We start from the raw sequence: 17169 nt of genomic DNA, 5'->3' as shown, positions 1-17169 counted from the left end.
GTGACGGGGCACACAAAGACATCGAGACAGTGTGTGTCAGAGAGGGGTGAGTGGAGAAGAGAAGTGATAGAGATGTTGGGTTAATACACAAGATAAAACCTGCATTACCCAAATCCTGATTCCAAGTTAGCTGTGTACTTTTTTATCCTGCACAAATAAGTCATTCTGACTGTGCCCACTACTGTGTACCACTACGATAAACCGAAAGAGATCAACTGTAAGGCAGAGGTGAAGGGGAGTCATGAGGGTGGGGCGGGGAGCTCATGGCTAAAGGGTGAGTTAAATCAAAACAGGTGAAAGGAACAAATAGATAGAGGAAGAAAAGTAGTAGACGAAGGAATGGTGTCACAACACTTACATTGATTCCTTCCCATGAAAATTCTGAACGTCCATGCTGAGGAAGAGAAATAGGAGGAGGGAGGGATGGGGAAAGAAGGAGCAGGACAGAGTGAGAGAGTGACAGGACAGAGAGAACATTGACGTGCATGGGACGGGAAATGGGAGAAGACGAAGAGAGGAGGGACAGAGGGGGGGATTGCACATCGGACATGCAGAGGAGGAGAAACAAATTCGGAGAAGGGAGAAGAAGAGAGACAGATACACAGGATTTTCCAGGGACGAGGAAGAGTCAAGGACCAGAATGACAGGGAGAAGGGAGGGGATTAAACAGGGATCAGTATATTTGCTTAGTTCTGTATAGCAGAGTGAATACGCTACGGATGAATGAGTCTCCTCTCTGGTTACATGTGCTGCCAAAAACACTGAAAGCCAGCGGAAAATCGAGTGTGAGTGAGAGAGATGTCAGTGCTGTGTCGAACGGTATCTGATGATGCAGACAGACAGGGGACTGAGGCTATCAGGAGGAACGGGAGGCTGTGTGTTCATGTGTGTGTGTGTGTAAAGGCAGATGCTGGGGACAAAGCAGATAAGCAGCAGCCTCTGCCACAGCATTCCTCTCCATCAGACGCTAACTAGACTGGGGACACTGGTGGGTTAGTGGCTGTGCTGAAATGTTTTCACCTTCCTGTCGGTCGAGGCTGAGCGAAAACAAAACAGTAAATAAACAAAACTGGAAAAATCTCACCGGTCCCCGACATTTATCACACATATATCCTCTCCAGGTTTGTTTTTCAAAGAGTGTAGTTTATTATTTTTCCTAGCCTGTCACAAAGGTGGCCGCGTCTCCATTTGTATATATGTGAAACCCTGCAATGTAAACAGCAGCGGAGGAGGGAGTACTCAGATCCTTTTATTAAAGGAACAGTTTGACATTGTGGGAGATATGCTTATTTACTCTCTTGCTCGGAGTTTGATTGCACTCTTGTGTTTGTGTGGTAGCTCACATAAAGACTGGAAACAGAAGGAAACAGCCAGCCTGGCTCTGGCAAATAAAAAAGCTACCTCCCATCACCCCTAAAGCTCACTGATTAGCTCATAAAGGGCCTTATTTAAATCATCTAGAGTGCATGGTCTAAAGTACATGGTGCATTTGCATTAAGGGTGTGCCCAACCACTTCTGCTCGTTAAACGGTGTATAATCTGGGCGCAAGTGGCAAAGGGGTTGTATTTAATCCCTTAATTAATCATGGGTGTGTTGTGGGTGTGACATAACTTCAACTAATCAGTGTCATCTCCCATTCACTTTCACATTCACATGGCACACTACTATTTACATGGTGGTTTGGGCAACTGGGGCAGCAAGCAGTTTTATGCTGAGCGTAATGCAGTGAGAGCAGTGATGTCACTGCAGCAAATATCATGGGATATTTCAGCAGCAAAACTAAAAACTAGTTTTAAACTTATCAATGAAGTTACGCTGCTCCTCCTGCGTAAATGCTTTCTCTTTTTTTTATTTTTTAAAGATATTTTTTTGGCCATTTTGCCTTTAATGGACAGGACAGGTAAGCTTGAGGGGGGGGGAGAGAGAGAGGGGGATGACATGCAGCAGAGGGCCACAGGCTGGACTCGAACCCGGGCCGCTGCGGCAACAGCCCCGCACATGGGGCGCCCGCTCCACCACCAAGCCACCGACGCCCTGTAAATGCTTTCTCTTAATGGGAGTTGGACAGCAGCTCTGCTCTCTGCTGCGTTCATGTTTTAGAGAATGTGATTAATATTCTCCTCATTAATGATGTATTATTTCACCCACCCACAACCCATCCGCATGTCCCTGTGTGTGTAACAAGCAGAGTGTACGCCTATGTAGGCACGTCTTACTATCTGGATAATGCGCTCTTTAAATAGCAGGATAGTGGTGGTCAATGGTGCAATTGCTTTTTGCTGCCTGAAAATAACAATGTGCCAACAATGCGCCTGACCACACCTCATTTTGAGACCTACATGCCAAAGAGCACAAGTACATTTGCGACTTACACAACGTGGGAGTTGGCTGTGAAAATGACAACTGTGCTGGTCTGAAACTTGCAATCACAGTTTTGTTGCGCAGTGCACCACTTTGCACCGGGTGTAAAATAGGGCTCAATATCTTGTTTGTTTAATCTGTACAAAAACCTTCTTCCTGGTTGGCAAGGCAAGTAGAGACTCCAGTAAATTTCTGTGCCTGGTCAAGAGATAGTCGGGCATATGATCCTTGTAAAAACATTTTTCCATTTGGTTTTGTACAGATTAAATAAACAAGATATGACGTGTTAACTAGTGAGCTTTAGAGTGCTGGTATGTGGATTTTGTTAGCTTCGGTCGGAGCCAGGTTAGTCGTTTCTGGTCTTTGTGCTAAGCTACGCAAACCAGCTGCTCGCTGTAGCTTCATATTTACCATACAAACATAAGAGAAATCTATTAATTTGAGCTTAAACATGAGTTTTGTTCTTCCTGACTTCATTCCTTCCCTCCATACAAGTGAAAAACAGAAATATAATAATCAAAAATACACTTAATTAGAAGAATAAGTCCTGTATTCACTAAAGAATAAGTACAAAAGTATTATTGGCAAAATGTACTTAAAATGTTAAAGGTAAAAGTGCTCTGTGTTATGTTATTATGTTTACTATATCCATGTGTAAACAGATTTGTAGTGCAGTACAGTGTTTCCTCTGCATTGTAGTAGAAGTATAAATTAGCTTAAGAAAGCACCAACGCCTCAAAATTGTACTCAATTGCTTATCATTGCTGGTCGACGGACTGTTAAGTGTAAAGAAGAGGTAATTTAATGCTGAATGACATCATGAGAGAGTGACTACCGGGGTGGTGTTCACTATCTCCATCAGCTACACACAGCATGTATCCAGATAGCTCATGTTAATCAATATCAGCCTCTTCCCGTTCTTTTCTTCACTCCTTCTTTTTCTTGTAATTCTATTCTTCGCTCCCACTCCCCCGCTCCTCGACTTCCTCACTCTCTTCCTCTTCCTCTGCAGGAGTGGCTCTGATGAGAGATTTAAGAAACTTGAGTGGTAGAGCTGGGCCCCTTGAAGCAGCTTTTCCTATGTTGCTTCCAATAGCCCTGACAACACTGATGTATGTGTGTGTGTGTGTGTGTGTGTGTGTGTGTGTGTGTGTGTGTGTGTGTGTGGCTGTGGCTGTTTTTTTCCCCCCTCTACGGAGGACCGAAGGGCATTCTGGGGCACAATTCATAAATAAATGATGGAATCAGTCCACAGTGCATTTTCGTAAAAAGTAGAGTTCTCTACATTTTAGTCCAAAATGGTTCCCTCTCCTGTGTCCTGTCTCAGAGGGATCAGTTTTAGAGCACGGGATCAGTAAAGCAGCAGGAAAGGAGAGGGGAGTAGTGGTAAACGGAGATAGTCATGGTGTGTAAGAAGTTGGAGAAAGACACAGTGATGCCTCTGCTGTTTTGCTTTCAACGAGCACTGAGCAGTGACTGTCAGATGGACATCAAGCAGCGGACGTCACAGCAACAACAATGAGCCGACCGAAGCAGTGATTGTTCAGTCTTCCAGCTACGCCACCCCATCTCGAGGGCGGGGAGGTGTAGTGGAAGTTAAGCGACTGACACTGACATGATGTGCGCGCTACTTCACTACTCTACTAGCGTAAGCACTGGCACCTTAAGTCACAGAGAGCTAGTGGGGTGAGCTGCTGCAGCTCATCATGTAGCTGCCTGTGTTTTTTTTTTTTTTTAATCAGTGGCCATGTTGGTTCCTCAGGTGGAGTGACAACAGTCCACTGTCAGAGGAAGTCAACAAGAGGGGGTGAGCCAGAGGAACTGAAAGCTTACCTGCTCCCCATCCTTCTGGACTGGGACGCCATCTCCCGCTGAGAGCAGGGTAAAGGAAGAGACAAGAGAGAGAGGAGAGAAGGAAAGTATATTGTTATTCATTGCATTTAAATCAATTCTTAATCAAATCACACAAGAAGCCTTGCTTCCACAAAATGTTCTGTGATCTAACAATACTACAATTCATAAAGCTTTGGCTGACGTTCAATAAGGAAAATGTTCTGTTCTTATTCATCTAAGGGTGAATTTCTGCTATTTCTTCCCATTTAATCATCTCTGTCGCTTTCCTTTTTGCCGCACTGTCAAAGTTACAATAATTAGCTGGTTAAAAACACGTTTCGGTGCTCACTATCTGGCAAGTACAAGTACACACACACACACACATATGCAGACACACACAAAATATCACTCCCCTTAAGAAGCAAGATAAACAAGATAAGATAAATATATCTGCAACAGTAAAAACACTCTTGAAATGTCGGAGGAATAATACCATGAAATAAAACAAAAACTAAAATAATCATTTTTGTTTTCATAAGGAACACAGGCTAACAGCTCCTTTAACCACACTGATTCAGAAGGGGGATTGCTGTGTTACACATATTGGCTGCTGTTTTCACTACTGTCAGAAACATTTTGATAAAATTAGTAAGGATTGTAAGCTTTAAAGTATCCCCTTAAAGAAACAACAGCAAGGTTCTGTAAGTATATTCCCTCTGATATGTGTGGTCAAGATTTCTGCAACACTTTTCCCCCAAAGAAATATGAAATAATACAGTTCCAACCATATGCATACAATTTCCTACTTCTAATTTGCATCTGGGACATAGTTAAGAGCCTTTCTAGTGTCAAATATACTCCATGAACTGAATTAAATTCTTGTTACCTGTGTTTAAAAAGTCTATATGCAACAGTCAAAGCACAAATATATCAGTAAACCACTATTTGCTATGTAAAGATATAGTGGAGTAATGGCGTCCTGAGCAGAGGATGAAGTCACACTACCTCTGTATGCACTGTAACCTGAGCTTCTCTGTGGTTTGTTGTAGTAGGCCTATCCAGCTGCCTGTACATGTTAATGCATGTGTGTATCCCAGTGGTCAACTCATCGCCGCCGCTTTGCATGCGCTCATACGGTGGTTACCGCCAACATCAGGGCGGTGTCACTGCGCATTCCCCGCTGGTTAACACCATTAGCTCTGTCAACACTGTTGCTGTTGTTTAGCGCTGTTTGCGGAGCTAGCACTGTTAGCTGAGCGCGTGTCCTGACAACTCATATGGTCTGAATTTCACGTAGAGCCTCTTAAATGTTGAATAAAAATGTTTGGCTGGTAACACATATTAGTATATCAATAAATAAATATTTCTTTCCTATTTTAGACGCAAGTTGACTTCTTCATAGCGAATACTCAGATTGGTGTAAAAATGAGAGATCGGCCTCCTTTGTCCTCTTTAACTGTGATTTATTCAAATTCACAATTCCAGTGTTACCTCTCCTGTCATGATGTCCAGGAGATTCAACTGAGAGTTTCCATCAACAACCCGCAGGCTTTATTTCACCCCCACCAGTGTCTAACCTCTGGTGTAAGCTTTAAATGAGCCAAGTCAAATCTTTCTTTCCTTAATAAACTTCCTCTACATGTAAGTGGAACCTGCATGTCAGTTGAAAATGCACTACAAAGAGTCAGTGGCAGATCATACACAGAGCCACCCGCCCAGCACACGGCAGATAGGAGTCATCAGAAATAGACCCTCTCTGTTGGATAAATGAACATTATTATCCTTCCTCTTTCCTGGCTGTCCAAATCCTAATTAAAACATTGGTTTAATTAGAGAGACTGTACTGGTAATGGAGTTTAAACACAGCTTCAGTCTCTAGGTGCCTGCTCTCTGTATCAGAGGGTCTCTATGCGTGTGTGCAACTCTCAGAGGGGCTCACTCCTGTATCAGCACTATGTGTGTGTGTGTGTGTGTGTTTGCACATGTGTTGCTGAGCCAATCATGTTTTTCCACAGCTGCATTTGGCAATCACAAGCGATTCCTCGGCAGCTCCGAGAAAACACAGAGAGTTGTTGGCTCTCTGGATGTCCAGTGATGTCTGTGACCCACTGACCCAGTGATTCAGAAACATCAGCTCCGCTCTGTCTCTGTTGGGCTCTCAGATATTACCCTTCCCTCTGAACTCCATCCAGTCGCATCAGATCACTGTGAGGGCAGGAGACGAGGGACAGACTTCATTCCAGAAACTGACCCCCCTTTTCTCGCACGGGGAAGGGTGTGCCAACTACAAATCGGGACCACCACGCTCCATTTGCACAGTTAATACAGCACTCAAACATGGGATCCTCCGACACATTCTCACTCCGACCTCGTCTCAGAGTGAGACCAGGTTGGATTCTTTCATTTCAGGGGTCCTCTGTTACAAATATCATCATATACTATCTGAGGAGTTACTTCCAGGAGTGATGGAGTGTTTTATGTCCCATTGAGTTCAACCCAGTTTCCCTCAACCCAGTTTGTGCATTCCTCCCATAGTTAGGGCTCCTAGGTTTCCCTAAATACCACTCAACATCACCACAGACGGTACACAAAGTCCCTGTATGCATAAATAGCTGTTTGGTTGTACATCACTGGGGTAAATTTACCTTAAAGGGACACTCCACAGATTTAATGAGTCTCTGCAGATTTCTAACACAAAACTTGACTTAGAAATTGGAGGCGATTAGTTGTTAAAACAGAGTACCAGTCAACCTGGCCCGTTTCAGGCCAATCACAACCATTTATCTAATATGGAGCGGGTAGAATATGATGGCTGGCAACTTGTGGAGCCTTCTAACTTTACACAAAGTACCTGATGACGTTATTTTTGGCTTGCAAAAGCAACCAACATGGCTGCAGCCGATGTGAAACTTTCTGTTGGAGTACTATTTTCAAATTCTGATGGTGAAAACGGCAACACTCATTCACAGACATCGATGCGACACTATCACAGCTAATTTGTGCACGCTGTAGTCTTTTTTATATTTGTCCGTGGCTTAGCACTGGTTGTAGGTCTATCCAATTGCGTCCAGAGGCATTTTGGTCGAAGGCTGCCGATTACACCCCTTGGAAATTGAAAATAATCTGAGAGGTTCCAGTCTAATGTGCATTTACGATTTGCTCTGGCGATGTCAGGCTGATAGAGTGTCCCTTTAAGGGTCCAGCGTGTAGTGTTTAGTGGCTAGTTCTAGCTGTGAGCTTGCTATGTGCCAAGCATGTAGGAAAACTATGTAGCCAATGTGAAATTTGTGAACGGCCCTATCTAAAGCCAGTGTTTGATTTGTCCTTTCTAGGCTACTGAAGGTCACCCTGGAGGAAAACCTCTTCCTGTATGTAGATATAAAGAGTTAATCATACAGCCCAGTTCAGACCGAGCATTTGCGATGAAACCTTTTTAGGATGTTGCAAAGAAAAGCTGCACCGGTGTAAACCTGCCCATCTCAGCTTGACTCAGGCTGGGTGAAGGTGTCACCTGTGACTCAGTTTGTCCACTTGCCAGTGTCTGGTTTTAAAAGGTAAGGCACGCCACTTGTTTCAACAGCCAATCAGCTTGTGGCAAAGTCCACCAGCCAAGTCAGGTACAAACTGTCAGCAGATGGCATGTTTGCTTGCTGCAGCATTCTCAGACAGCAGCCCTCTCTCACTGCCAAGCCCAAGTTCATCTCATTTGTAATCCTGTGGCTGTAGACATGTATAATATACAGCCATTTTTAACTTCCTGAAAAGCTGGAAATCCGAACGGAGGCACATAGAGTTGTTGCTATGGGGGCGATGCATCATCCTGTCTAGTCACATTGGTGTAAACTGGCAGGTTTTCAGAATGTTGCAGACCTGCACATTGCAAGTAGTTGCAAGTTTCACCTCAATTCTTGGCAAATCTGTGGTCTGTAGGTAACAAAAAAAACACAACAATTCTTATTTTTAGCTGACTATAAACTAATGAAAACATAATTATGAGTATTATATACAATTTCTGCCAGTAGATGCTTCTAAAACCTACACACTGGACCTTTAATACTGAATACTTGTTGGACATAATTTCAAGTTGGATGAAACAGGCAATATCAATGTCCAAAATCTAATATCAGCCAATTTCCTCTCTTATTTTATATGTAAGAAGATGCGCCTTGTACATTTTTCTAACATTTCTTTTTTCTGTAATGCATTATGGCCCATTAAGGTCTCTTAATGATGTGCTATTACCAGTTTCTCCGTGTTCAACTGAGAGAGAGAGAGCAAAACATTGTTGTGCTCACTGCTGTTAAGGACCTGACAGGAAAACATAACATCAGTTTTGGATTGAAAATATTTCACTCTGTAAAACTCAAGCTGTTTTGGAAACATAATTTGCTTTACTTTAAGCAACTTAACTTGTGTGACAAATTAAAATACACCATTCAAGGGCAAATCCCAGCCCCAGTCCCAACAAATGCCACTGCCAATTGTTGTTTTTACAGTCTAAGCGTTTTAACTGTGTTTAAGGGCACTAACGGCAGCTGTTGACAGAACTCCCCGCTCCGCTGCAAATCCACCTTTTTGCTATCAAACTGTGAGAGACTGTGGGAGTGCGAACAAAGCATTCCTGAAAAAGAAAGCAGTGAAACACCTCTGGTTCAGCCCCCAAACTGTAGAAATGAAGAAACCACTTTGCACCAGGACTTGCCATTGTCAGAGAGGGTGGACACATTTACATTCAGGCGCTACTTTCACTGTTAGAAATGAACTCTGTGTGACCTCAGAGGGATTAGTCAGACAGGTTTGATTTTTGGCAATGTGGAGTGTGGTGTCGGTGTGAGGTGGTTACTTATGGGGTGATATCAGTTAGACAGAGAGATGCCTCGTCTTCTGCCTGGGCGGGAGATACTGTCCCAGATTTTTCTTCCCCATCTGGGTTAAAAATCCGCTCTGCAAACACAAACTACACATGAACGTATGTGCACACCCACACACATCTAGATACAGTATAATACACAGGGACACACACAACGCCAATCCCTCTTGTCCTCTGTTTCTCTCCCTGGCTTTGGCATCCTTAGTTTCTCTCCTCTGCATCCCTCAGCCTCGTTTGGCCAATTAGTAGATTAGCAGTCACTCTCTCCACATGAATCACAATATGGCTCAAGAGTTTTCTGGAATACAGCAGTACAAACTCCTACTGGGAAGCCCTCCAGCCTTTACACAGCAATGGACCAGAAACATTAAGTACAGTGTGTGTGCTTCTGTAGCTGTATGTATATGACAGTGTGTGTGTGCCTCAAATGAGATTACATCAAAGCCTGTGCTATTTGTGAAGTGAGCCACGAGGGTTTGGATGCCTATATCATGCTGTGATTAGTCAGAGTTGTTTGTAGTTCTCTGAATATCTGTAAAGATGATGGGTCAGTAGTCATTATCCAGGATCTCGGTGCTTTCTTAAGCCACGCTGTGTGTTTCTGCACCGGGATAGCTGATGCTCTTGAGCTCTCAGCAGCACAGTAAGCGAATGCGTAATTCTGCTCCTGAAGAGGCAGGATTCCTCCTTGAGGAAACGGCAACAACAACAGAGCACATGACCAGAGCTCTGAGCCAGCTTTTCCTCCCCTGGCGCTCTCCCTCCTCCCCCGCGCACACAGCGGTGCAGCGCTGGATACCCCCCTGCGGTCATAGGGGAGCCAGGCTTAGCTCAGCCGAGGAGAAGGATGGAGAAGGAGTCAGGGAGGGAGGGGAGACGGAGGAGGGATAAAAAAGAGGGAGCAGTGCGGCCGTGCGTAACGAACAACCAAAGATCTGCAGCGGCTGCACTGTCAACTCCAGCTCTGACTGTAGTGGCTTGACGGCTCCTGCTGAAGTGGGAAGCGTTTGAGCGTCATCTGTCTTTTTGTACTCCCAGTGCCCTGCAGCAATAACGCTGAAGAACCAAGGGGGCTTGGTGCTTGTTTACCATGACAGCTGCAGTAAGGCTGGTTGCCACGACGGGGCACCAGCTTGGATTGCAGCCCTCTTGCAGCGAGATGTGCAGATGCCGGGTTACAGAGCTCCAGAGTTCAGCAGGAACACAGCTGAGGACCTGAGCCCAGATGGTTGGAAGAGTTTGGTCGAGGAAAGAAAAATAGAGCCAAGTGTGTCTCAGGACATACTCCTCACACGTGCAGGGGCTCTGACTGACACTTACACAGACACTCGAGCACAGCATGAGCTACTGCCATTAACTTGGTGAAATGGCATTCCCAATCTACATGCCCCCGGCCTGACATGCCTCATTAATCTGTTCAGGCATGAATGTGGCTGCCATCCTGTGCAGATCTCCATCACTGATACAGGATAAATAGGTTACAGCAGTCACTGGTGCACTGACTGTCGTATCTGAAAATCTACAGCATGTATCCTGACACACGCAGCTGCAGCCCAGCATCATCAACCTGATCACTTCCATAAACATCCTAATGGCCTGCTAAATATGTAATGAATATTTAGACCTGTAACAGAAAAAAGCTGTTATCTGATTCTGTTTAGATGGAGGGAAAAAACCTGCAGAGGCGAAGGAAATCAACCAGTCGTTCAGCAGACAGCACGTTGTATGCAGAAAATCTTTATTTTCTTGCTCCTTGGTATTCAAAGGAGTCATCCCGCCTTTGAGAACGTGGCCTTTTTCCTTATCAGCACTGGAGTGGTTAGTAGCTGCAGATAACACTGACACAACCAACGCTGGTTTGCGCACTAATGCTGAGTGCACCCACAAATGGCACATAACTTCACACACACTCTCTCACCGATCAAATTGCAGAGATGAAATTCTCTCTTTCACAGCATTATGTTTCAATTTCATAACACACTCTGCGGCTGAGTCACATTGTTTACAGAAACGCCTGCCATCATGTGCCCACACACAGGCCTCTTATTTCTGATCTGCCACATACACGTACAGTCTGAAAATGCTCTGTGGCAGAGTAAGCACATATAGACACACCTATATACATTTTAATCAGTTCCCCTCCAACAGTGATCCGGGCTTGTACCTGGCATCCTGTGACAAGGCACACCATAAAGAATATGACACATAAATCTGTAGCTAAAGACCCTTTGCTATATACGCTGCACCGGAGTCCTTGAGTGTACACACACACATAAGCTGCCACACACCAACGCAGGTAAGGGTCATCAGGTCCCCTCTTGTCTCTGAGGCACTACATCACTGACTCATTCACCTTGAATGTGTTGATGTGCGCAAGGCTTTTCCACCTGGACAGAAGCCAATCAATCAGCCTTCACCTCAGTCTGCCACATTTGCCAGTTTACAGGCAGGCTGCAAACTGGCTAATGCGGGACCTGGTATCAGTTGTCGAGTGAGTGTGTGTAAAGGCACGGTGTTAGCGGGGGTGTTTGGGTTTTTAAGTTAATGACAGGGAATCCCTCTCTGTAGTGCAGCAGCGAAAACAGAGAGATGGGACACAGCAGTGAAGCAACAGTAGTGCCTATACACCACCCACACATGGGCCTACGTGCGTATGAATATAGACTGCAGCAAGACCGCATCGTATGAGAGGCGGATATAAACTTGAGGTCATTCACAGGTCCATGCATGGACACATATATAAATATACCAGTATACATATATATATGGGTGGGTGGGTGGATGCATGGATGCATACATAGATAGATAGATAGATAGATAGATAGATAGATAGATAGATAGATAGATAGATAGATGGATGAACATGCAGGCAGACAAACTGGGCACTGTTTGGAATATTTTAAAATTAGCAACACAAAACCCGAGTTATTCAGGGGTTGGCTAGTAGGCACTCAAGTCCTTATTCAAGTCCCAAGTCAAGACAGGCAAGTCTTGAATTAATCCCAAGACAAGTCCCAAATTCTAAACTTTGAGTTTCAAGCTCCAAACAAGTCATACTGTGCTCTTGACCTTAACTCTACCTATTTGTTAAAACAATTTTGTAGGAAGTTGTTACGTCTCCATTTGTAATTTTCCACTCACATGTTTTGTTTACCGCAATTTGTTTTTTGTTGACCACCATGTCATTTACGCATGCAAACAAAATTATCTTTGGTATTATATTTCCAACTGGTGCTCAGTAACTTAACGTAAGTTCTTCGTGGTTTTCTCCTACAACATGAGTGGATGCTGTCAGATTGGTTCAAACAAAGTGGATCTTCTGAGGACTTGAGCGTCAGCTTGCAGGGAATGAATAGCATTAATGATAGTTTGGTTGAGGTAATATAATGTAAATTAACTGATTCGTGGCATATTTTCTTTTTTGAGTAACAAGTATTTTCAAATAAAAAGGCTAGAGTCAAAGTGAAATCACGAGTCATTGGGGTTTAAGTCCAAGTTGATTTGCAAGGACTTTATGATTTTGTCAAGCTGAGTCTAAATTTATCAGATTTGTGACTTGAGTCTGACTCAAGTCCAAGTCATGTGAGTCAAATCCACACCTCTGGAGTCTATCAATACCAAAACGGTCCTTTTTTAAAATATCATAAGAAGTAGAAACATACTTTTCTACAAATAAACATGACTTTGTACAAAGCTCTTTTTCATTTAACAAACAAAAATGTTAAATGTTGTGTAAACACAAGCTGTTGCAAAAGAACTTTACCAGTATTTAATAGTCTAAAACTGGCAAAATGATGATTTAAGTCTGTAACTATGTGATCAAATAGCTAGCAAACAAGATCATGAGTATGGCAACACACTCAATGCCACTTTAGATAACTGTGCTACAAACACATTTCAGTGCCAGAAAAATATGTGCAGACACACACGCACACACGGAGTCAGCTATTAGTGCTAATTGAATCAGTAAGTGGTGCATCAGTGGCGTGGCACCTTACCAAAGCCAACTTAGAGAAAGTATAGAGACAGTCTGCTGAGAGGCGGCACAAACAGGTGAGAGTTGTCATAATGCCCCACATTCATATCTATAATTTCACCACTGCAGCCTGACCCATAGCAGTTATCTTCACACTGCACACAATGCCCTAAATTACACAGTGATTAATGTTTCCAGCACTCATATGTAGCCTATAGCGTGGCCTGGTAAGTGGATACAGAAAAAATGCCTCTGATGCTGAGTACTTTTAGCACAGTTACGGGTAATGGCATTATCAACACTACATCTAGGAACGTAATCAACATCACGGTGCCTGTATCAGAATAACCTACACTGTGTTCGGCAGCTGTGGAGATTTGCTCTCAATGAAGCATACATAAGCTGTGTACTGCACACGAGCTGAGTCACCGACAAAAAATACAGTCGGTAGTGATTTTGCAGTAGATCTTGCTGCCTTCTCCTCGCTGATGAGGCGAAGAAGAATGTGCACCTCCCATCATATGCTTCTCAAGGCCTTTTGCTCTCTGAAGGGGTGATGGATGCGGACATCTCATCCACTGTACATCATTGTGTCACCTGACTCAGTTACAGTGGTGGTGAGGGGATGCTGGGCTACAGCAGATGTTATAAGAGTCAGTTTAAAACACAAACCAAAATAACTAGTAACAAGGGCAAAGGTTTTGTTTTGAACATTGGGGTGTGAGACATATATATATATATATATATATATATATATATATATATATATATATATATAATATAAATTTTGAGCGTCAAACACATAATTTACTGCATCGATTTATGGTGAAAACTTACTTAATTTCATCTAAATAAAAGTCCTCTGCTATTTTTATGTTTTTATGAGGTGGGGACAAATACACGTTCCCTGCGTCCCCCCTGAAATCTATGCCTATGACCATTAACATACAGAATACTGCAGTGATGAGGAGTTTATCTTCAATAGATTATTTGTAGACTGAACCTTTTATTGGCAAAGAAACACTTGAAGGTGAAAGGGAACTAACCCCATGGTATTTATGTCAGCCCTTATTTTCCAACTGGGCCTGAATTAACGGCTGCAAACTCACACACCAACTATCCTCACTGCCTGCATGTATCAGTGTCTGCAACATTTGCAACTATGCTGCTTTTTTTGGCCTTGAGTTTTTTACGTCTGGGGCTTTCTGTTTGAATAAATTCAAATCGCCAGACCTCTAATAACAAGTGATATGTAGGGTAAAGTGTTGTCCTTACGGGGGATAATAAAGGTTTCTATTAGCATTGCACATCCCCTGTGACATCCAAAACAAACTAAACTATGCAGTATACTTCTTCAACCTGCTGGGCACAGACGAATCACACAGAGGCATGATTTTTGCCATACTACAGCAGCGTGTGCCTCCACACAGATATCCCGGCCTGACCACGGAGCACACTCCCGGATACGATGGAGCTGGGAGAGATAGTGTTACCACAGGGCAGACAGATACATCAGGGCTACTCCTGTACAGAGACAGAGCCAGTGCTGCTGCTGCTGCTGCTCCTCCTGTTGATCTCTGCTTGGCAGCGCGGACTGCAGTTGAGAAGCCTGATCAATAGCACACACTAAAGCCATCCTCACCCAGGATAAACACAACCACGCCTCGAGACTGCCGCTGGTTCCAATGCTTACGAGAGAATCCCAGGCTGAGGCACACAAGCTGCTTGAAAACATACTGTTTATTTACACATTTGTATTAGATTATAGCACACACAGCTTGGAATAACATTTGTATTCCCTTGAGTAGATCTCCACTACATGTGACTGACAGGCTACAGTGTACTTTTCCTTTTATACACAGCTCATCATCATTTATCCCTGATTAGAAACTGCTATTACCAGAGCAGCCTTATTGAAATCTTAAGCTTCTCTGATCACTCGTATAAAAACGGAGCATCAGTATTCAGGTGGCTCACGATCAGATTAATGTGGCACCTTTCCAAAGCCTTCTGTCCTCTTCAATCACATTATTTCCAGCAGGGCTTTGTAAGGTCTCCTGTCTTGACCTGAGTGTTGACAGAGGATCCTAACCTCCTCTCCCGCTTTGCAATGTGTCAAACACTATAATCTGGCTGGCCTGAGCCGCTGTAACACTGGTCCTGCTGTATTCAGTTCACACCTGCCTTCCTAACTGTGTCATGTGCTGTAATACTCTTTCTTCTTGCATGTTCAAAGACATGTATTTAAAATCCTCTTTATCGCGTCTTTACATTTAGTTTAAAAAGGGACAGGGGGGTTGCACAATCAAGTAGGAAATCCTCTCTACCTGGTTATGACATTCACGACCCCTGCAAAGGTTATGCACTTTTCAGAGTGACGTTAAAAAAACACACTCTGACTGATGCTTTTTAAGAGCCTGACGTGCTAAGTGACTCATTAATATTTAACACCAAAAAGAAGTCTGTGTTTATTTTTACCTTTGAGTGTGATTCATGCAACATACGAAGACATGCACTGCAGTATAGTTAAACTATATCTATGCAAACAACTTTAAAAAATATATGTATCATTTACACAACCCCTCCCAGTCTTTCACCATGTAGCAGCAGTTCCTAACATGCCATCTATCCAAGAGGGTCCTCACCTGAAAACTCCCATCAATCCCACACACCCTGGCCTGCACGTATTCGCCCCTCCCTCTCCCCCTCTCTCCATCGCCATCCGTCCGCCTCCCCTCCTCCCTGCCTGCCTGCGCTGAAATTCTTCCTCTGCTGCTCGTTTCTTTATCCCCCCTCTATCCCTATTATTCATGCAAATAATAACAAACTGAGCAAACGCCCCTGACAATAGCATTATCCCTTGTCTCTTTTTCCTCTCTTTCTCCGAGCCATACCGCCCTATAAATAAGCACTATCACAGCGTTCCCCTCTCCGCACCTCCCTCTCCTCTCCATCCCTCTCTGCCTCCTACTCACACACATATACATACTGCCAAACAGCATCATAAATCAAGGGATGGGAGGAGGGAGTGAGGGGGGGTAGGGATGGTGGGGGATGCAACCACACACACACACACACACACACACACACACACACAGTACCACATTTTAACACATATTGTCTCTGACATCTCGCCTGTATACTGAGTGTACAGCTTCTGGGACCACTGCAAGAGAAGCAAGCACCTTCACACATATACATACAAAGCCAGTCCATGCATAGTCTCTCCACACACACACACACACACACACACACACACACACACACACACACACACACACACACACACACACAAACCCCTCGCTCTTGCAAGACCCCCATCCTCCTCCTCATCCTCCTCAACCCCTCCGCCACCACCCCCACCCAAACCCCCCTCTAGCCCGCAATGAGAGAGAGAGAAGAGAAGCGGGGCTTACTCAGTCTCCTGGAGCCGATGCATCCCATGGTGTATTCACAAAGGCCCTGGATACAAGCGTGGAAGTGTTACCCAGACACCGTGCATTCTCCCTCTTCCTCCTGCGACTCTCTCTTTCTCTCGGCTCTAGCTTCTTTTTCTTGCTCTCCTGTGCTCTCTCTTTTTCTCTCTCCCTCCTGCGCTTGCTCGATCACTCTCTCTCTGTCTCTCCCTCCCTCCCTCTCCCTCTCTCCCCTCTGCTCTCTCTCTCCAGTGCAGTGTCTTAGAGATCCGGTTAGTAAGTCAGTATGCCTGAGGGGAATAGATTGGGACTAAATAAAGATGTGAGGAGGCATTATTAGCATTATTTAAACAGTTGTCTTTTTTTTATAAGTATCAATATCACCAGTGATATAACTGTGCTATTAGATATCCACTCTTATCTGCAGGTATTATGACATTTAACTAAACAGTCTGAGTTACTGGGACTGACAATGACAGCATAATTGGATGATCTGCAAATGAGAATGATCAAAAACAACCACAGGCATTAATCTAATGAGAGGTTAAAACAACAATCACATTGACTGTGTGTGTATTGGGTTGCCACTACAAGATCAATAGCACAGTGCCGAGAGTGCCGGGCTGCCATTGTTGTAGATATCTCTGCACTGCCGTAATATTGTTGAGCTAAAATGGGGGATTCTCTCTCTGTCTCCCTCTCCTGTGTGCGC

At 44.0% G+C, this 17169-nt stretch overlaps 1 protein-coding gene across 4 annotated transcripts in view; it reads right to left on the bottom strand.

The window, feature by feature from the left end:
- Positions 1-17163, bottom strand: part of fam131bb (family with sequence similarity 131 member Bb) — a 31905-nt gene extending 14742 nt beyond the window's left edge. For 2 of the 4 annotated variants that reach the window (XM_050047444.1, XM_050047445.1), the window contains exons 1-3: positions 16458-17163; positions 4196-4233; positions 359-394 (exon numbers count right to left, since the gene is read on the bottom strand). In XM_050047444.1, the coding sequence (XP_049903401.1) occupies positions 359-394; positions 4196-4233; positions 16458-16485 (102 nt within the window). In that variant the 5' untranslated portion in view covers positions 16486-17163. The remainder of the gene's footprint in view (positions 1-358; positions 395-4195; positions 4234-16457) is intronic. The other 2 variants (XM_050047446.1, XM_050047447.1) reach the window with 1 other exon arrangement.
- Between the last annotated feature and the right edge of the window lie 6 nt (positions 17164-17169).

The sequence above is a fragment of the Epinephelus moara genome, chromosome 6 (genome assembly GCF_006386435.1).
Source record: "Epinephelus moara isolate mb chromosome 6, YSFRI_EMoa_1.0, whole genome shotgun sequence".
NCBI classification, from domain to species: Eukaryota; Metazoa; Chordata; class Actinopteri; order Perciformes; family Serranidae; genus Epinephelus; species Epinephelus moara.
This window is presented reverse-complemented; position numbering and strand designations above follow the sequence as displayed.